Raw genomic sequence first — 22,479 nt, 5'->3', positions numbered from 1 at the left:
TTGTGACTTTTTCCCCACACAAATTCCTACATCCACATTTATAAAGGAAGCAGCCTGTACAAACATACCACACTAATTCCCTCTTCTCACCAATGGAGACACTGGCAAGAGAGATATGTTACAGCATGATAATTTTATATGTGGAAACAGGAATGATGACTGAAATATGTCAGCACACTACGGTCCATTATCTCCTGGCCCCTATATTTTGGCCAGAATTTTTTGCAGAGGCGGAGTCCCCACCCACCAGCTTAAAAGTTGGAGGAGAGCCATGCAGCAATTTTACGTGGCCAGGCCCCGAGGCAGGAAGTCCCGCCTCCAAAAGATGCTGGCCAATCAGCGGGCCGGCGGTTCTTCAGTCCCAGCAGTGTCACTGGGAGCGGTGGCCACTGTTGGGACGGCACCCAGCATTTGAAGCAGCATGGATGCCGGCCCAGAGAAAGGGAAGTGGGGTTTCGGGCTTTGCCGGGGGAAAGAAAAAGAAAAAAATCGGCTGGGTCCCAGAGGGGGTGGATATCAATTAGGAGGGCGGGGGAGGTGCTCTAACAGGGGAAGCTTGTGTTGTTGGGGGGGAAGGGGGGGCATTTGTTGGGCACAGGGTGCTGGATCAGGAGGGTCACCCCCCCCCCCACCCCCGTAAGGAGGCGACCTAGTATTACTGGGCTGTCGAAATGCCCGGCCGCCACTGGTACAATATCAGCGGCGGTGGGAGGAGGCCCTTAAATGGCAATTAATTGGCCACTTAAGGGTCTCAATTGGCCTGGGGCAGGCAGGCCACTTGTTACCTCCCCCGCTGCTGGTAAAATGGCATTCCCTGCCTCCCACTCGATTTTACACCTCGCCCTCCGCCTCCAGCCTGCTCCCGGGAGGGGCACAGAATTCCGGCCCTAGTCTCGACTCCCTGTATTCAATGTTACAGCATATCAACTACAATTACATTGAAAATGTTGTTTTCTCATTTCTTAACCACAAACTTCACTTAGTGTCATCATGATCACTTTTTTTTTTAATGTCCGTATTTAACATTAAAATTGCCCACGAAATCAGTTATAATGGGCCTTCTCTAAGTAAGCAGATCACAGTGGTGTTGTAGCTGCAGGCCACAGACACTAGGTGGTGTGGTAGTTCCAATGTACCCTGTATTCTCTGACAGTACAATCAATGTCACAGGAGATGCACGACAAAGAAAACTTACATTTTATAGAGCACTTTTCACAACCACCTTTACAGCCAGTGAAGTACTTTTGAAGTGTAATGTAGGAATAAGTATTTTAAAGAACAGAGGGGGTAGGAAGCAGGGACATACCAGGTCCTCGACTGTTTTGAGTGGTCTCCTGTGAGGCTGTTGTTTCCGGGCTATTCTCTGGATATACACAGACACCAGCTTCATCAGCAGCAGCTGGACCATCGCTTCCTGAGTGCAGGCTATTAACATGGCTTCCCAGAAATCAACCAGCAGCTGCGGAGTCTCCTCCTCATTTTCTTCATCAGCACCTTTTGCACAGAGTGCCTGCCAACAGCAACATCAGCCATTATATTAACAGTTCCCTCCCCTATTCCCCACATTTAACAGACTTCCACCCCCCAACTTTATTTTACACATTAAGTATCACAAAAAAACAAAAACTGGAAATGTTGGAAAGATTAAGACGACAAGCAAGGATCTTATGGCGTTAGGAAAGATAATGAACAGTAAGGAAAAGATAAATTGCAGAATTATTTCAAACTCAAGACTAACAGCATCTGCAGTATTTTGCTTTTATTTCAGCATAACAAGGGGACCCAGGTTCGTACGGGTAAAAGCCAAATTTAGGACTGAGGGCAAGACGTTTCTCACAGTAAGTTATATGATAATATAAAACGTGTGATAATGAGTTGCCAGCCTGTTTTGCATCTCTCCCTGTTTTTATTTCCTTTAAGCTGAATAAATATGCGAAAAGGGAAAATGTGCAGAATATAGGGAAAGAGGAGGGGAGTGAGACTAATTGGACGGCTCTTTCAAAGAGCGGGCACAGGCATGATGGGCCAAATGGTCTCCTCCTGTGCTGTATGATTCTATTCAGCTTCATCCTTTATCCCAGCCAGGAGTTTAACAATTAAGCTCCCCCTGCTGGTTACATATATATTTGCATAACGTATTTATAAAACAAGATCCCTAGCGAGTGGACAAGCAAACAGTTACTCACAGGCCAAAAACTGAGCGAGTATAACCACAAATAACTAAGACTATGGCACACTTTTTAAAAAAAAACAAATGCATATCAATAATTTTTTAGAATGGAAATTTCTAAGCTACTGCTAATATTGATGACACAATGTTCCACTCGTTACGCATAATGAAAAAGGCACAAGAGATTGCTTTTTATAAATAAAAGAGTAGTCCTGCTGTGGAATGGGGTGCGGAGTTACAACATAGTGCCAGTCACCTTGGGAATGAATGCAGGATGAAACCAAGCTTCGAATGGTTTGACTAAATCGGTTCGATTGCCAGCAGGATTTATTCTGTGGTTTCAGGTCAGAATTATAAAGAATCTACAACCAGGCACGTGCAGAATATTTGCAACTATGTAAATCACTGGTGTTGAACAGCATTTACTGCGCTGGGTATGTAATGGAGGTCTTTCAGCCACCCTTTGAACACTTAGCCAGACTGAGGTTAATTAACAGCCACAGTAGTAATGTCATGTTGCATAGGAAAGCTTGACTGTAGGCTTCAGTTCAAAGTTTGTGCAGACTAAAATAAATGCTGCATTTTAGGATCTGAAGTCAATGCAAGATAAATGGCAAATTGAAAATGATAGGTAAATTGGCCATTGTAAATTGCCCCTAGTGTAGGTAGGTGGTAGGAGAATTGAGGGAAGGTGGGGATGTGGTAGGGAATATGGGATTAATGTAGGATTTAGTACAAATGGGTGGTTGATGGTCGGCACAGACTCAGTGGGCCGAAGGGCCTGTTTCAGTGCAGTATCTCCCTATGACTCTAAAAATAAGGAAGTTACGTTAAACCTTCATAAATCACTGGTTAGACCTCAGCTGCAATATTATATCCCAATCTGGGCACCACACTTTAGGAAGAATGTTAAGGCCTTGGAGAGGGTAGAGAAGATTTACTAGAATGGTACCAGGGATGAGACACTTCAGTTACATGGAGAGACTGGGAGAAGCTGGGATTGTTCTCCTTAGAACAGGGAGAAGTTCAATAGAGGTGTACAAAGTGAAGAGTTTTGATAGACTAAGTAAGGAGAAACTATTTCTACTGGCAGGAACGATGATAACCAGTGAATACAGTTTTTTTTTTACTTGTTCATGGGATGTGGGCGTCACTGGCTAGGCCAGCATTTATTGCCCATCCCTAATTGCCCTCGAGGTGATGGTGGTGAGCTGCCTTCTTGAACCGCTGCAGTCCATGTGGAGGTGGGTACACCCACAGTGCTGTTAGGAAGGGAGTTCCAGGATTTTGACCCAGCGACAGTGAAAGAACAGTGATATAGTCCCAAGTCAGGATGGAGTGTGGCTTGGAGGGGAACTTGCAGATGGTGGTGCTCCCATGCATCTGCTGCCCTTGTTCTTCTAGGTGGTAGAGGTCACGGGTTTGGAAGGTGTTGTCTAAAGAGCCTTGGTGCGTTGCTGCAGTGCATCTTGTAGATGGTGCACACTGCTGCCACTGTACGTCGGTGCTGAAGGGAGTGTATGTTGAAGGTAGTGGATGGAGTGGGCTGCTCTGTCCTGGAGTGTTGTTGGAGCTTCACCCATCCAGGCAAGTGGAGAGTATTCCATCACACTCTTGACTTGTGCCTTGTAGATGGTGAACAGGCTTTGGGGAGTCAGGAGGTGAGTTACTTGCCGCAGGATTCCTAGCTTCCGACCTGCTCTTGTAGCCACAATATTTATATGGCTAATCCAGTTCAGTTTCTGGTCAATGGTAACCCCCAGGATGTTGATAGTGGGGGATTCAGCGATCATAATGCCACTGAATGTCAAGGGGAGATAGCTAGGTTCTCTCTTGTTGGAAACGGTCATTGCCTGGCACTTGTGTGGCATGAATGTTACTTGCCACTTAACAACCCAAGCCTGGATATTGTCCAGGTCTTGCTGCATTTCTACACGGACTGCTTCAGTATCTAAGGAGTTGCAAATGGTGCTGAACATTGTGCAATCATCAGCGAACATCTCCACTTCTGATCTTGTGATTGAAGGAAGGTCATTGATGAAGCAGCTGAAGATGGTTGGGCCTATTACACTACCCTGAGGAACTCCTGCAGTGATGTCCTGGAGCGGAGATGATTGACCTCCAACAACCACAACCATCTTCCTTAGATATAAGATTATTGACAGAAGTTCTGCAGTGTGGTGAGGCTGCGTAGTGGAAGGTGAGAATTTTTTTATATGTGAATTCTTACGATCTAGCACACACTGCCCGAAAAGGTGGTGGAAGCAGATTCAATAACAACTTTCAAAAGGGAACTGGATAATTACTTGAAAGGGGAAAATTTACAGGGTGATGGAGAAACAGCAGGGTATGGGACTAACTGGATAACTCCACCGAAAAGCCAGTATAGGCACAATGGGCCAAATGGCCTCCTTTTGTGCTGTATCATTTTAATGACTCTATAACACAGCATTTGCACTTTTCCCAATGGTCGCTGATGTACGAAGATTCTAAACTAACTTGCATTAAAAAAAAACAACTGCCAACAGACCTTAAAGAACAATTCAGCCTCTTCAAGTTTAATTTTGTCACTTTCCAGTAAAGCTACAAACACAGCTACCAGGAGGCCAGGCTGGGTCCTCTTCAGCTCACGAGATAACTCAGTTGCCACAATACCATGATGTCGCAAGAGATTCGGTTCTGCCACAAAACCACAAACCAACTTTGTCTGTCAAAACACAAAGCAGGCAATTTAATGGAATGCAGTCAGTCACTAGCCCAGGGTGTTTCAATAATCAGACCATCTCAGAGGTGTTCATCAATGTGTATCATTCCTACTTAGCCAAGATCCATTTATATCGAAACAAAAACAGAAAGTGCTGGAAATACTCAGCAGGTCAGACAGCATCCATTTATATTGAGTTGCACTGGAAAAACTAGTTTGTTCTGCATGTTACTTTAATTCAAATTCCAGATAATTTTCCTTTTTTTTTTTACTTTTAAACTTAAGAAATCTAGTTAAAAGGACTAATGTCCATGACACAGGACATCACTAAGGGTGAAAAGCTTAGAAGACAAAACAAACCAAGAGCTAATGATAAGGGGACTCCAATCTTAGATTCTAAAATCATGACTGTAGAAGAAAAGCTGAGTGTCAACTGTGACTCAACTGGTTGCACTTTTGCCTTTGAGTCAATGGTTGTGAATTCAAGTCCCACTCCAGACACTTGAGCACAAAAGCCTAGGCTGACACTTCAGTGCAGTACTGAGAGAGTTCTGCACTGTTGGGCGTGCTATCTTTTGAGTGAGATGTTAAACTGAGGCTCCGTCTCTCCTCTCAGGTGGACATAAAAGATCCCACGGTGCTATGGTGCTATTTTGAAGAAAAGCAGGGGTATCTTGGCCAATGTTTATCCCTCAACCAACACTGCAAAAAGAAAACAGATGATCTGGTCATTATCACAATACTGGCTGTGGGAACCTATGAACAAACTGAATGCCGTGTTTCCCACATTACAACAGTGACTATACTTTGAGTACTAATTGTTTGTAAAGCACTTTGGGGATATCCTAAAAAGGTGCCATATAAATGCAAGTCTTTCTTTTCGTTAAAACAGAGAGCGAGCAAGAACTGGACAAAGGGGGAAAAAGATGGACTGAAAGCAGAGGAACAAAAGAGTGTTGGGGATAGACAGGAGGAGGAAAAAGAGGGAAGGGGCAAGTGGAGAGAAGGAAAAAAGCAGTTGGAAGGTGAAGGGGGAGGGATTTAGTAAACATCCTTGTGGGACGCAAATATCTATAAAAAGATGGCATTTAACAACATATATTTAATCCTCTGAACTTTTTTCTCCTTTGCACCTCGAGAAATGAAATGTTTATGCACACTGCCTCCTCCTTATAGTCTCACTAAGTTGAAGTCAATCCCCATTATCCAGTCTCCCACTAGCACATTCTTTCCCAGCTCCTCAAAACTGTGGAACACCTCAATACTTCCTCCTCCTGCAACTGAAGGGGGGATACATTCAAAACGAATCTGCGGCAGCATTAGTTCAGTGAGTGAGTGATCAATCCATGGAACAGACTCCTTAGAGGGTGGTGGAGGCAGTTAGCATTGACTCATTAAAATGCAAATTAGATAGATTTCTTTCAGAACAGAACATTTTAGAATAGGAGTAATTTGAGACATGACATGGGGTAAATATAGTGTGATCGGGAGGAACAGGTGACTTTGGACTTATGGTTCTCAAAGTTCTCCCGCACTGGGGGTTTTTCTTACTTCATGTCTGGGTCTGTTGTAGACTCACTGATAGAGACTGATTGCTTTGATACGTCAGTAACTCCATTGCCATCGTTTCATGTCATGACCAGAATGGTAGAAGGTGAATTAGATGGATATTGGTCTTTTTTCGTCTAACAAATCCCATGTTCCTCCTGCAATCCACAGGCACTTGAAACAGAAGCTGTGCATCACTAAATCTCTTATTCTGTACTTGACTGCCCTTCTCTCCTACCTTTTGATTAATTCTTGTGCTTACCTGGCTTTTTTAAGCCAATTAAACTACCAATATGGGAGAACCCTGATGAGATTGCAGACAACACCAGCACAGTACCAGGGCACCTTACAGTTTAGGAAGTGCAGCTGCCTTGCCCATTGCAAAGGAAAACACTCCATGGGGACAGTGGGCTGGAGGAATCATCGCACTAGACAGTTATCGCTTAGATTTATTTTAGGAGCTTTACGTCATCATTTAATAATGGAAAGTACAGGTATAAGTGTTTCGAAGTTGCATTTTGAGTGACTATTCATCCATAACAAATGTACTAGGGTGGGAGGAGGCTCGCGTGGAGCATAATCACCAGCACAAACCAGCTGGGCCGAATGGCCTGTTTCTGTGCTGTATATTCTATGTAATTAACAAGCGGTGGAGACAGCAGTGCTAAGAAGTGGAACAGTTTCCAGTCCCAGCATGCAGGGTAGATAAACACTCAGCTCAGGCACAATATGGGCCAACTGAAGAATAATGATTCCTCTATTTTGCTCCAATGATGCACTTTAACCCGAATCTCAGTGAAGCACCCGCTAACATACCAGCGTGACGCTTTGAATTCTTACACCAACTATTCTTACAGCTGATATGGGAATTGGAAGTGTCACACTGACACAGAATGCCAATTTTGGTTCAATTTATGCCTGGTCTTGCACTCAAAAACTAATTACGCTGCTCAAATTTATCTGACACTGTCGGACTAGGATATTGAAATTTTCAGCTCAACGCTCAATCCCTCATTCCAGAGCTACACTGGGACCCAATGCAGAATTCTCACCACGACGTTTATTTAAGTGTTTGGTGTGAAGTTAACTCCCTTTGTGCCAACACTGTGCTTGTATCAGGAGGATGAGTTAATCCAATAAACTGCGGTTTGGGTAATGCCAAGCTCGAGTCTTAAAAGTCTTGTGAGGAGTAGGAGCTTTAAAGTGGATATCTCAGAGATTCATCTACATAAACCCCACCTCTGTGTATCGCTCCATGGCCGTCTGGTACTTTTGCAGGTCTTGGAGTCTCAGCGCCACCATTGCTTTGGTCAGCGTCACCAGGGACGATGGGCAGATTGCAGCCAGCCTCTCCAGATGGTCCCATGCAGTTCTCAAGCACACATTTCTCATACATGGGCTGCACAAGGCATGAGGAATTTGAGTCGGTTCTGCCAGCTTAAATACATGCAACACCTGGTTCGCTGTTTCCTACGGGATATAAAAATATTACTGTTCTTCCAAAAAGCAAGCAAAAGCAATTCATTAAAAGAATATCCCATCCAACTACTGTCAGCTCCAAACTTCACTGAATCACTGAAATTCAACTCTTACTATCATCACTTGTATTGTTGAATCTTTAGATCAACTGAAGCAAACAGAATATTGAAGAACATACAAGAACAACAACAGCTTGCATTTGAATAGTGCCATTGACATAGTAAAATGCACTTCACAGGAGCATCATCAGACAAAATTTGACACTTCAAATTTTCAGTCTTGATAGGAGTGATTAAGACGGGATCTCAGAGGTATGTAAATTAGCAACTGCCAAAGAACAGGCAAATCCTAAACACTACTTCAGCCTAAACTGACAGCAGAACAATGGGACACAAATTAAAATTAATGAGGGGCAAATGATGTTGGAAAGCTCTTTATACAAAGAGCGACTGACACACGCACTGGGTTCTGAGCAGGGTAACATGGAAAAATGCCGAAAGCATTTGTTGTGAAGCCGGGGAGGTGGGGTGGGGAATTGAGAGAAGAGTGGCAATCATAGTGGTTTCCATTGGTCAAACGGTTTCCTCATGCATGTCTACCTTCTGTTTATAGGTTTAGCATTCAACAATTCTGCCTGTTGGCTACACCCTCTGAATTATTTCATTTACAGAGCTAATTGGCTGGGAGAGAAATCCAGGACTAGTTGAAACAGTGCGAGGCAATGTTTGGCAGCACAATATGGAATATTCTGGACTGTGTTAGGTTACATTCCAGGCTACATTTAAAACTGCTTACTGCGCTCAGTGGTTCCTCAATTTCCTCATAGATAGAATGCTTCAAGTAGTACATAAATCCTTTTCCAAATTTCTGAGATTCATTTTCCCATAAAAGCCTTCCGCTGATTAGGTCACTCAGTGACCAGCCCGACATCTTATAGTAGGGGAGGGCGAGGTGAAAGTCATCCATCTCAAACCTATTGCCAAAGTAAGTCCACACGTCAGTTAAAGCAGCCGTTAGCACAGATTACAAACATGCGATTGCTCAAAGCCTTAATTTGGTGCTTCCTTGGGGATACTCCCAGTTAGTGGGGAACCAAGGAGCAGAGATCAACTAACCTAGTCATTCTAAAAGCAGAGATACCAGCTAATACTGTATGAAATGTGAGCAGTCATATAGCTTGAGAGAAATTTCATGGGAATCCCCAGGGAACATTAAAGCAGCAGTCATAAAATCATACATTATAGAATGGGACCATTCAACCCATCACGCCTGTGCCATCTCTTTGAAAGAGCTAAACAATTATTCTCACTCCCCCCTCCTCTTCCCCTGCAATTCTTTCCTTAAATTAAGTCATAATCTCAATGGAAAAGAACTGACCCATTTGCATTGCTGCAGTATCAAGTAAATAATTATTAATTGGAAGGCAAAAAGGTGACAGATGGAGTATATGTGGGGAAATGAGAAATTCTCCACTTTGGTAGGAAGAATAGAAGAGCAGAATATTTTTTCGAAAGCGAGAGACTTGTAAATGTTGGATGTCCTTGTACACAAATCACAGAAAATTAGTGGGCAGGTACAGCAAACAATTAGGAAAGTAAATGGTATGTTGTTAGCCTTTACTGCAAGGGGGTTGGATTATAAGAGTGAGGCAGTCTTACTGCAATTATATTGGGCTTTGGTGAGAACACACCTGAAGTGCTGTGTACAGTTTTGGTCTCAGGTTGTGCAACAAAGGTTCGCCAGACTGATTCCTGGGATGAGAAGATTGTCCTATGAGGAGAGATTGCATAGAATGGCCCTATATTCTCTGGAGTTTAGAAGAATGAGAGGTATATAAAATACTTAGGAGGCTTAACAGGGTAGATGCTGTTTCCCTCTAGCTGGAGAGTCTAGAAATAGGGACCATAGTCTTTGCAAAAGGGCTTGACCATTTAGGACTAAGATGAGGAGAAATGTCTTCAATCAGAGGGTTGTGAATCTTTGGAATTTTCCACCCCAGAGGGCTGTGGATGCTCAGTCGTTAAGTATATTCAAGACTGAAATTGAAATATTTTTGGACACGAAGGGAATCAAAGGATATGGAATTAGAATGGGGAAGTGGATTTGAGGTAGAAAATGGTGGAGCAGGCTCAATAGGGAGGCTGTATGACCTACTCCTGTTCCTCTTTGTTATGCTCTTATTTATATAAGTAGCACAGAGAAGGGACTAGTCTATCACACTCAAATACAACAGGAGACACACAGGAGAACTGGGGCACGGATGAAAGGTCACAGACCTGAAACGTTAACTCTGTTTCTCTCCCCACAGATGCTGCCTGACCTGCTGAGTATTTCCAGAATTTTCTGTTTTTATTTCAGATTTCCTGCGCCTGTAGTATTTTGCTTTTGTGTTATTGTATTACAGTTGTTTATGAGGGGGAATCTGAGAGTTAACAGTATTACAATTAGTTATGGGTGCATTTTCAGTGAGTTACTATTTGTTATAGAGTCATAATGGCGCAGGAGGAGGTCAGTCAGCCCATCGAGTCAATGCTTGCTCTTTGTGCAGCAATCCAGTCAGTCTCAGTCCCCGGCTATATCCCCGTAGCCCTGCAAGTTTATTTCCTTCAAGTGCCCATCCAATTTCCTTTTGAAATTATTGTCTTCACTTCCACCACCCTCGCAGGCATCGAGTTCCAGGTCATTTTTACGCAGCGAGTGGTAAAGTTCTTCCTCACATTCCGCCTGCATCTCTCACCCAAAACCTTAAATCTGCGTTCCCCCTATTCCTCGTACCATTAGCTAATGGGAACAGGTTTTGTCGACCTTAGATAAGTCTACCATACTATTGTGCACCTCTATCAAATCTCCCTGCAATCTCCTTTGCTCCAAGGAGAACAACCCTAGTTTCTGCAACCTAGCGTTGTAACTGAAATCCCCCATCCCTGGAACCATTCTGGTAAATCTCCTCTACATCCTCTGAAGGACCCTCATATCCTTCCTAAAGTGTGGTGACCAGAACAGAAATGTGTTCTTCAGACACATCCCCTAACTCATCTCCTGCCACCTCCCAAACATTTTCTTCGTCATGAAATGCGACATTAAATCTGATTTATAAATGCAAATTGTTGTTAGAAATACAACTAAGGTGCATACTATTGGGGGATGAGGATAGGGTGGTAGTGGGGAACAAATGCTGCAGACGATAAGCCATTTATTTTTATCTTGTATCCTGGTATTTTAAAAGGAAGCTGCTACTTGTTATGTGTAGTCTACTTTACTGCATTCAGATGTGGCATTTAAATAAATCAAATTTAATAATGCACTTCCTTCAGCTCCCACCTCCATAATAGAGACAGAGTTCCCACATTTCCACTTACAGGTCAAAACAAACTTCCTCCTACCACTAGTTTCCCTCTCATCCTGCGGTTCCTGCCCCACCTTCATTTTCTTCTCTTTGCCTGCTCATGGGTGGCCTCCTGGTTCTTGGAACTTCTCGCACAACGCAACTGATATTTCATTAAGTACAACTCTTGCCACTCCTTACCCTCCAAAACCCAGACCCACCGTACCTTCACCCAAGCACTCAGTGTATAAAATCTATCCCCATCTGTCTTATCAGAGGTCTTGGCGGGGTGGGCAAGGACAGTTAGCACTACAGAGCTGTAAAGCACCTTGGGCAAATCAGAGGCCAGTGTCCCTTCAGTCAAGCATGACACACTGAGCACTGTTCATCAGTCGTGTGTTTCAGCTGGCAGGCTTTCCTGGATAAGTTTGGGTTTCATACCTCCTAGCTGGAAACTGGGCTCTCCTCAAGTTAACCAAGGGGACCTCAGTTTAACATCTCAGCTAAAATTGGGCGTGAAACCAGGAACAAGGATATTCTATAACAGGAGAAACAGGAACAGGAGTAGGCCATTCAGCCCCTCAAACATGTTCCACCATTCAGTCAGATCATGGATGCTCTGTATCCTAACTCCATCCATCTGCCTTGACATCATATCCCTCAATACCCTTGGCTAGCAAAACTCCATCCATCTCAGATTTAATATGATTAATTGAACTAGTGTGCACTGCTTTTTCAGGGAGATAGTTCCACACTTCTACCACCCTATGTGTGGAGAAAGTGCTTCCTAACGTCTCTCCTGTATGGTCTGGCTCTGGTTTTAAGGTTATGTCCCCTACTCCTGGACACCCCACCAGTGTAAAGTTTCTATCCACCCTTTCCAAATCCTTAAAACCTCAATAAAATTATCCCTTAACCTTCAATATTCTAGGCAATGCAAACCTAGTTTATGTAATGCTTGGAGCCCTTGTAACATTCTGGTGTACCTACCCCACACGGACTACAGAGGTTCAAGAAGGCAGCTCACCACCACCTTCTCAAGGGCACATAGGGATAGGCAATAACTGCTGGCCTAGCCAGCGACACCCACATCCCATGAACGAATAAATAAAAAAAAATTGTGCTGCACTCCGTCCAAGGCAAATACATCCCTTCTAAAGGTGCAGTGCCCGGAATTGTATACAGTGGACTCAATCTGTAGAAGATAAACACAATAACATTTGCAGATGTCATGTGTTCAGATGCCACGGGATCAAACCTCTAGCCAGAACTGGTAACCCTCGATCCCTGTGATCAATACATCAGACTGGAAATAACATTTTCCAGGAAAGAAAAAGCACATACTGGCTGTAACAGTCTCCCAGTTGGCCACAGTTCTCTTTGAAAGCAGACAGTAATTCTTCACTGGCAGTCTGGTTGCATAGTTCAGGGTCCAGGAGAACCGCCTTTAACATCAGGTGGGCTTCACTCAGCAGATGAACATAACTCTGTGGACTGCAGGCCTTGTACCTCTTACTATAATCAACCTGCAACAGGGTTCAAATATTGAAGCTCAGCACAGTATCCAATTATCATGTCAATGCCAAAAACAAATGCAAACTACTCACCATCTCCCTGCACAACTGAACTGTTGGAATTATCTGAAGACAGTATAAACTCCAACCGGGTTCGCTCGGAATTGATGGCATTTTATTAGTCGTCTTGAATTTTTGAGGCCTACAAAAGATATGAAAGAATATTTGCCATGACTGAATTATATGAGCCTAGAATTAAATGGTAATGGTTACCATTAATTCCATCTAAGACCAACTTTGCACAGTAGAATCGAGCTATAATCTGGCTAGTAGACCAAACATTCACTATATCGGTGCTGATTATAGCCAATCCCCATGTCTACACCAGTCCCACAGAGTAGTACTTTAGCTGGCTCAATTGTCGCTAAGTGCTGAGCTGTATTTTATTCAGAGTGGCAGTTTGGGACCAAATGATATGACTTTACAAAAAAAAAAATACAAAATCAACTGATAATAAAATCATTAATGTCAGACACAAGCAGGTATCCAGCAGAACTGACCAGCCTCGCAGTGCATTAAGGGAACTGGTACAACCCATGGAAAATGTCAACATTTTACACCAATTGCTTTTGGAATACAGCCTTATATTGAATGATCACAAGTGGATTCAACTGTCGTGGGAACTTCAAACGAGTTGGCCTGAAATCATCAATATTATGGCAAAGGTAATAAAGATTGTTTGGCAAAGGGTGAATAGTCCAATTAAGTACCCGATCATCAGTAAACATTCATATTTTTTGTCTTTGATTTGCATGTTGCGCTTTAGAATGAATGCTCCAGAGGATACTCTAATGTTAAAGGCGATGTGGAATGGTAGGATGGACGAACTTTGTACTCACGATCCTTTCTTTGACTCAGGTTGTCGATCTTGGCCATGGCTCTCTGCCTTGGCCAGCAGAATTAAGTGGTTTCTGGAATGACAAGCAGCTCTTAGTCCGATAAAGAGCTGCATGCGCAAGGCACTCACTGGCATGAAAAAAGGTGGACAGGCCTACCCAAAGAGAAACGACGACAGGAAAAACAATTATAAGTGGGAAATCAACAGGCAATTACATGAGATCTAATGCAAAGGTGTACTTTATTCTCCCCCAAACACTACATACATTTTTTGAAATGATCGGATTGATATTTCATAGACAAATACAAGGTTATCTGTCAGTTAAGCTCAATTGGTAATACTCCTCCCTCGGAGCCAGGCCTTCATTTGATTAGATTAGATTAGAGATACAGCACTGAAACAGGCCCTTCGGCCCACCGAGTCTGTGCCGACCGTCAACCACCCATTTATACTAATCCTACACTAATCCCATATTCCTACCAAACATCCCCACCTGCCCCTGTATTTCCCTACCACCTACCTATACTAGTGACAATTTATAATGGCCAATTTACCTACCAACCTGCAAGTCTTTTGGCTTGTGGGAGGAAACCGGAGCACCCGGAGAAAACCCACGCAGACACAGGGAGAACTTGCAAACTCCACACAGACAGTACCCAGAATCGAACCCGGGTCCCTGGAGCTGTGAGGCTGCGGTGCTAACCACTGCGCCACTGTGCCACCACATGTTTCAAGTCTCTCCATTCTCCCCATCCCGGGGACGAACACATAACTCAGCTAATACTCCAGTACAGTGCTGAGGGAATGCTGCATTGTCTGAGGTTCCGTATTTCAAATGAAATGTTAAACTGAGGCTCTGTTTGCCTGTTCTACTATATGTGGAAGATCCCATTACTACATTCAAAGAAGAGTTTAGAATTGGCAGGGGGATGGGAACCTTTGCAAGGAGTCAGAGGAGGGGGGATCAAAGACAAGAACAAAAGACAGTAAGAAGAATAAGAAAAGTGATAGGCAGAGAAATCAAGGGCCAGAAACAAACAGGGCCACAGTGAAAAATAGTGGGAAGAGGACAAGTAATGTTAAAAAGACAAGCCTTAAGGCTTTGTGCCTTAACGCGCAGAACATTCGCAATAAAGTGGATGAATTAATCGTGCAAATAGATGTAAACGGGTATGATAGTGTCAGGATTATGGAGATATGGCTGCAAGGTGACCAGGGATGGAAAATAAACTTCCAGGGATATTCAGTACTTAGGAAGGACAGACAAAAAACAAAAGGCGGTGGAATTGCATTGCTGGTTAAAGAGGAAGTTAACGCAATAGTGAGGAAAGATATAAGCTCTGATGATGTGGAATCTGTATGGGTAGAGCTGAGAAAGACGAAGGGGCAAAAAACGTTAGTGGGGGTTGTATATAGACTCCCAAACTGTAGTGGTGATGTTGGGAATGACATTAAACAGGAAATTAGAGACGTATGCGATAAAGGAACATCTGTAATTATGGGTGAATTTAATCTGCATATAGATTGGGCAGATCAAATTAGTCACAATAACGTAGAGGAGGAATTCTTGGAGTGTATACGGGATGGTTTTCTAGACCAATATGTTGAGGAACCAACTAGAGAACAGGCCATCCTAGACTGGGTATTGTGTAATGAGAGAGGAATAATTGACAATCTAGTTGTGCAAGACCCCTTGGGGATGAACGACCATAATATGATAGAATTCTTCATCAAGATGGAGAGTGATGTAGTTGATTCTGAGACAAGGGTCCTGAATCTAAGTAAAGGAAACTATGAAGGTATGAGGCGTGAGTTGGCCATGACGGATTGGGCAACGTTACTTAAAGGGATGACGGTGGATAGGCAATGGCAAATATTTAAAGAGCGCATGGATGAACTGCAACAATTGTTTATCCCTGTCTAGCGCAAAAGTAAAACGGGAAAGGTAGCCAAACCATGGCTTACAAGGGAAATTAGGGATAGCATTAGATCCAAGGAAGAGGCATATAAATTTGCCAGGAAAAACAATAGACCAGAGGATTGGGAGCAGTTTAGAATTCAGCAAAGGAGGACCAAGGGATTGATTAAGAAGGGGAAAATAGAGTACGAGAGCAAGCTTGCAGGGAACACAAAAACTGACTGTAAAAGTTTCTATAGGTATGGGAAGAGAAAAAGATTGGTGAAGACAAATGTAGGTCCCTTACAGTCAGAAACGGGGGAATTTATTATGGGGAATAAAGAAATGGCTGACCAACTAAATGCATATTTCGGTTCTGTCTTCACAAAGGAGGACACAAATATCATACCAGAAATGTTGGGGAGCACAGGGATTAGTGAGAGAGAGGAACTGAAAGAAATCAGTATTAGTAGAGAAATGGTTTTGGGGAAATTAATGGGATTGGCGGCCAATAAATCCCCAGGGCCTGATGGTCTGCATCCCAGAGTACTTAAGGAAGTGGCCCTAGAAATAGTGGATGCATTGGTGGTCATCTTCCAAGATTCTATAGACTCTGGAACAGTTCCTACAGATTGGAGGGTAGCTAATGTAACGCCACTATTTAAAAAGGGAGGTAAAGAGAAAGCAGTCAGACTGACGTCGGTAGTGGGGAAAATTCTAGAGTCCATTATCAAAGATTTTATAGCAGAGCACTTGGAGAACAGTGGTAGAATCGGGCAGTCAGCATGGATTTACGAAAGGATTTACCAGAATTCTTCGAGGATGTAACTAGTAGAGTTGATGAGGGGGAGCCAGTGGATGTGGTTTGTTTGGACTTTCAGAAGGCTTTCGACAAAGTACCACATAAGAGATTAGCGTGTAAAATTAAAGTGCATGGGATTGGGGGTAGTGCATTGCGATGGATAGAAAATTGGTTGGCAGACAGGAAACAAAGAGTAGGGATAAATGGGTCTTTTTTCGAATGGCAGGCAGTGACTAGTGGGGTACCGCAAGGATCGACGCCAGGACCCCGGCTATTCACAATATATATTAATGATTTAGATGAGGGAACTAAATGTAATATCTCCAAATTTGCAGATGACACAAAACTGGGTGGGAGGGTGAGTTGTGAGGAGGATGCAGAGAGGCTTCAGGGTGATTTGGACAAGTTGAGTGAGTGGGCTAATGCATGGCAGATGCAGTATAATGTGGATAAATGTGAGGTTATCCACTTTGGTAGCAAAAACAGGAAGTCAGATTATTATCTGAACGGCTATAAACTGAGAGAAGGGAATATGCAGCGAGACCTGGGTGTTCTCGTACACCAGTCGCTGAAAGTAAGCATGCAGCAGCAACAGGCGGTAAAAAAGGCAAATGGTATGTTGGCCTTCATAGCGAGAGGATTTGAGTACAGGAGCAGGGATGTCTTGCTGCAATTATACAGGGCCTTGGTGAGGCCACACCTGGAATATTGTGTGCAGTTTTGGTCTCCTTATCTGAGGAAGGATGTTCTTGCCATAGAGGGAGTGCAGCGAAGGTTTACCAGACTGATTCCTGGGATGGTGGGACTGACATGTGAGGAGAGATTGAGTTGCTTAGGATTATATTCGCTGGAGTTCAAAAGAGTGAGGGGGGGATCTCATAGAAAGCTACAAAATTCTAACAGGACTTGACAGGGTGGATGCAGGAAGGATATTCCCGATGGTGGGGGACTCCAGAACCAGGGGTGATAGTCTAAGGATACAGGGTAAACTTTTCAGGACGGAGATGAGGAGAAATTTCTTCACCCAGAGAGTGGTAAGCCTGTGGAATTCGCTACCACAGAAAGCAGTTGAGGCTAAACCATTGTATGTTTTCAAGAAGGAGTTAGATATAGCTCTTGGGTCTAAAGGGATCAAAGGGTATGGGGTGAAAGCTGGAAAGGGTTACTGAGTTGGATGATCAGCCATGATCACAATGAATGGCGGGGCAGGCTCGAAGGGTCAAATGGCCTACTCCTGCTCCTATTTTCTATGTTTCTATGAATTCTCCTATGTCTTGGCCAACACAATTAAAAACATAATCACTGAACCTTTTTTTTTTAAGAGCAATGCAGAATGGTTGCTACAATTGCACAGCCAAAAATGCTGTCAGTATACTGTGATAAAGTGTCATGCACTATATATTTTTTGAAATTGCTGTGTATTATGAACGATCACAGCTCCATTCTAAGAGTTAAAAATGGTACCTTGTTGTTTGTGTCCATCTCTGGATCCTTATCTCGAGCTGCTACTGCACTGCATCTGACTGTGTAACACAGCAAGTTATTCCTGGCATAAAAGGGTGAGAAGGGTAAAACATATTATAGCCAGGAACCAACTAGAGCTACATGTAAAGATCTGTGAATTTACTATCTGGTGAATATGTCTCTACTGAGATTGTGGAGTCCAAACAGCTTGTGTCGCAAATTTGGCAAATTGTTGAGCTAGAGTGTTACACTAGATATACTCTGTGATATTCTCACTGGCCATCCATGTTCCCGAAAATCCTGAGCGCACCTTTATTGTGACAGACTAAGAAACAATAAGGCCTGATTGTAAACCAACAAACTAGCTTACTTTACATAAAATGCATGCACGAACAGAATACAGTTTACATAATGAAATGTTTTGTGCTTCTTTGCTGGGTTTTTTTCTCTTTTTTAATTTCCTTTACTTTGTGTTCAGACGATACCAATCCTGCTTTCCCTTTGCAACATGATTAAAGCAGGGGCAGGAAAGGCTGAAGACAGCCTTCCCACCCAGAGGCCAATTAAGGCCCTTATGTGGCCTATTATTGCCCACTTAAGGGCCTTTTCCCACTGCTGCTGGAATTAAGCCAGTGGTGGGGGAGGGAGGGGGGCTCCGCCATGCAGGGAGGTCGCCCAGTGAACTGAGGCAACCTCTCTTGGGGCTTGGTGGGGGGCCTCTTCCATGGGGACTCTGTGGCCCAGGGAGAGCCCCTGGCAGCAAACACCCCACCTCCCATAACAACCCCTCCTCCGTACTCATTGCCCACCCTCTGCACTCCCGCCCCCCCCACCCAATTGCTGGGGCCTGCTGGACTGGCCCTGGCAACCCCACCTCATAAACCTCATAAACCTCCAGCGCTGGGCCTGGGTCCCAAATCTCCTGTAATACTGGCAGTGGCCACTGCTCCTGGTGGCGCTGCCAATACTATTGAGCTGCCAGCCTTTAACTCTGTTTCTCTCTTGACAAATCCTGCCAGACCGGTTGAGTATTTCCAGCATTTTCTGTTTTTTAGTGCACCAGTATGTATGTTTAACTAAGGCCGCTGCCAAGGGTGGTGAATGAAAACTATTCTATCACAATGGTGAGAAATGCCTATAATTTCACCTCACAAGTTGCATCACCTCAAGACGAACATGACACGCAAATATAATTAGTCTGATGGCTCCTCTCTCTCTCTCTTTGGAGAGCTCGTTAAAACTTCGAATCATGCAGGTCTCTACTTATTGTTGCCTGATTAACATTTCAAATCACCCTAGTTCCATGTTTGCTGGTAAATATTAAGTCAAGTAACATTATTTCTGTGGAGTTGGTGCTTTGTAAACTGCATTTAACCGTACAACAATACTATAATTTAAACTAAGATAAACTGGTTTATAATCCAGAGGTAAAGGTAAAGGCACAAAATTTAGAATTTTACTTCTCTGCTGACAGTGGAAATGGTTCTAAACTATTATTGTAGAGGGCTGCAACAAAAGTTCACTAGATTGGTTGTCCAAGAGGAGAGATTGAGTAGAACGGGCTGATATTCTCTTGAGTTTAGAAGAATGAGAAGAGATATAATTGAAATTCTTAGAGGGCTTGACAAGATAGATGCTGAGAGCCTGTAACCCATGGCCACAGAGTCTAGAACTTGGGATAGTGTCAGGATCAGGGTTGGCCTTTTAGGATTAGGATGAGAAATTTCTTCACTCGGAGAGTTGTGAATCTTTGGAATTCTCAACCCCAGAGAGCTGTAGATGCTCAGTTAAGTGAGACAGAGGTCGGTAGATTTTTGGATACTAAAGGAATCAAGGGATGTAGAGTTAGGGTGAGAAAATAGAGATGAGGTCAAAGATCAGCCGCCACCTTACTGAATGGCAGAGCAGGCTTGAGGGGCTTATGGCCTACTCCTGCCCCTATTTCTTATGTTCACTGTTGGATATGTATATTTGAATACAACGCAAAGCATTGCCCAATTGACAGTTGTGACTCTTGTAAGCATGTGTAGAACTCCATTCATCAACATTCAAGTAAGAGTTAAGTTTTGATGTTGGGAAGTCAACTCTCTTTTGTCAGCTAACTAACATTAAGGTGATCTCGTCAACTGTTACACATTTTTGAACCTTGGCTTCTCACTAGGCTGCAGTTATGAAGTCCACCCTTTTACCATCTATGAGTCTGGTGTATTTGCACCTAAATTAAACTGTACTGCTTGTGTCAAATATTTACCTCTCAATCAAAATCACAAAAAACAGATTACCTGGTCATTATCACATTGCTGTATGTGGGAGCTTTCGGTGTGCAGATTGGCTGCTGCAATTCCTATCTTGTCACAGTGGCTATACTACAAAAGTACGTCATTGGCTGTAAAGCACTTTGAGATGTCTGCTGGTCATGGAAGTGCTATACAAATGCAAGTCTTTTTTTCTTGGCTGCGTTTGCTGACAATGCCACCACTAGGTGGCGCTGCAATGGCACATGCGCAAATGCAGCCTGTGCCACTAAAACGTCACAGTCTGCGACATCAGGCAGCTGCCAGGATTAAAGATAGCGCTGCTCAAATAATCACACAATGGCAACCTAAACACATGGCAGCACACAATGGCCGGAGGGGAGGGAGCGAGCGGGCCGGGGGTGGGGAGAGAGGAGGGAGCGAGCGGGCCGTGGACTGTGAGCGAGCGGGCCGGCGGCTGTGAGCGAGCGGGCCGGTGTCAGGAGCGGGCAGTGGAGGAAAAAAGGAGAGCGCACCCGCCACCAGCAAGGTCTTCGGCCGCGCTCTCCTGGCACCCGCTCTCTACCCGCTCCCCAGACCCCCTCTCCCCCCACCCCAGACCCCCTTTCCCTCCACCCCTGCTCTCTCCGGCCCGGATGCCCCCAGTCATCTGCCCGCATTATGCGATGACGTCATCTGCGCATGCACCAACCAGTCCTGGCAGTGCGGAATGCAGCACATGCACAGAGGGTGGGAACCAATCTGCTCATGTGCGCAGATTGGCGCAGTCGGATGACGTAAGCTGCCGGCTGTGTTGTCAGTAATCAATTTGTTTTTTCTTTCAATGCAAAGCCAAGGGTCACTATGCACCAATGCAAACAATATGTAGTGTAACAAGCCTATAAGGGTTTTCTGCATGCTTGAGCTCTGATGGCAGAAGCACAGAATATTTCTTTGTCCAAATTTCTCTGTACCTGGTAATGACGTGCAGGAACTGAGAACTAAGCACTGCTTGCTTGGCCTTTTCGGGGTAATTATAGGTGGAGAGCTGTTGCACCATATTGCCAACAGCGTACAGGTAGCCTATGTGTGGCAATGAAAAGAAACAGAAGAGGCTGAGAATGTGTTTGTCCTTCCTCCCTGGGCCACTGTCCGATTCCAGGTTTCCTAGGCCAAAATGCAAAATATGATGAGAAGGGGAGTTATTTTTATTTATTTTTTAAAATAAAATGTAATCATGGTTTCAGACATCAGTTTTTTTTGACAAGTTAACAACATAATATGCAGATGTGGATACCAACTATTTGTCCATGTATTATGCAGCATTTTGCAGCTAATATAGTGGCAACACTTCAAACATTACTGGTGGATCTCCCATCACAGTGCTCATGACAAGTTGGATGGTATGCAGCTTTGCAAGTACAGGAGCATGATAGCAGAAGATATTATTCTGCTGCTAAGGTACATCTGTATTTATGTGGCCTGTACCTTTAAAACCACAAATTTAAATAGGTAGAACCTAAAGCGAATTAGAGGATGTCGCAGGTTTTTTCATGCGTAAAATTTAAAAGACGCTACGCATTCATTAGTACGTTCCCCATCAGTTTATCTGCAATTTGTTGCTATTTTCTGAATCAGATGAAAGTGTGGTACAGACAATTTACTAGATGCAAGATTTTTTATGTACCCAATAGATACATAACAAAACCAAACTACTTGTGCTCCACTCAAGGACCAATAATTTATAAATCTCTCATCATGGAACTGTCTCTCTTTTGATTCCTCCTCTAAATCTTTGTAATAAAAGCAAAAAAAGGCTGGCAAGTTTCATGATCTTAGAAGAGAAGAGATAGGATAATGTTCCTTGGGTGTAGACCCTTTGCCACCTTCAACATTAACCTACTTTCACTGGAAGATGTCAGCAGATTGATTGCAAATTCTCAGCACTTCCTGCTTTATTGCACATTTTCTACTTTTGCAGTGTTTTTTGCTTAGGTTTACTTCTTTTCCTGTCTCTTGTTGTCACCTCTTTGTTGGTCAGTCTGAATCTTTCTCACCATGTCTTCCTCTTTCTGTAAATCTCTCATTTCCTGTTTTTTTTCCTTCTGTTTCTCCTCCCCTCTCATGTTTGGCATACAGTTTGTACCTCATGCATCAGTTTTTGTGTACTTTTTCTGTCTTTCACTCTGTAGGCTGCCTGTCATACACTTTCTTCATTATATTGCCTTTTTTAAAAATGGCTTTTCAATCGTTCAATCTTCCCTCCTTTCTCACTCTATTTTCTTTGAAATCATCTTTTTCTAATTTCACTTGGTTTAACTGCTTAGCCCTGACTCCATGGCTAGATAGGAAACATGCAGTGGATCGGGTTTGGGAGACTGGATAGGATGCAAAGGCCAGGACCCAAGGTTCAAAGGGAAGGGGAGTTTGAGTTAGAGAAATCC

The 22,479-nt window shown here is 43.6% G+C and overlaps 1 protein-coding gene across 4 annotated transcripts in view; it reads right to left on the bottom strand.

Annotated features, from left to right (window-relative positions):
- Positions 1-22,479, bottom strand: part of hps3 (HPS3 biogenesis of lysosomal organelles complex 2 subunit 1) — a 46,504-nt gene that overhangs the window by 11,577 nt on the left and 12,448 nt on the right. For all 4 annotated transcript variants that reach the window (XM_068042614.1, XM_068042613.1, XM_068042616.1 and 1 more), the window contains exons 6-14: positions 21,010-21,202; positions 17,802-17,883; positions 13,640-13,791; positions 12,834-12,942; positions 12,571-12,752; positions 8,697-8,874; positions 7,662-7,892; positions 4,701-4,877; positions 1,307-1,510 (exon numbers count right to left, since the gene is read on the bottom strand). In XM_068042614.1, the coding sequence (XP_067898715.1) occupies positions 1,307-1,510; positions 4,701-4,877; positions 7,662-7,892; positions 8,697-8,874; positions 12,571-12,752; positions 12,834-12,942; positions 13,640-13,791; positions 17,802-17,883; positions 21,010-21,202 (1,508 nt within the window). The remainder of the gene's footprint in view (positions 1-1,306; positions 1,511-4,700; positions 4,878-7,661; positions 7,893-8,696; positions 8,875-12,570; positions 12,753-12,833; positions 12,943-13,639; positions 13,792-17,801; positions 17,884-21,009; positions 21,203-22,479) is intronic.

This window comes from Heterodontus francisci, chromosome 11 (genome assembly GCF_036365525.1).
Source record: "Heterodontus francisci isolate sHetFra1 chromosome 11, sHetFra1.hap1, whole genome shotgun sequence".
Lineage (NCBI taxonomy): Eukaryota > Metazoa > Chordata > Chondrichthyes > Heterodontiformes > Heterodontidae > Heterodontus > Heterodontus francisci.
This window is presented reverse-complemented; position numbering and strand designations above follow the sequence as displayed.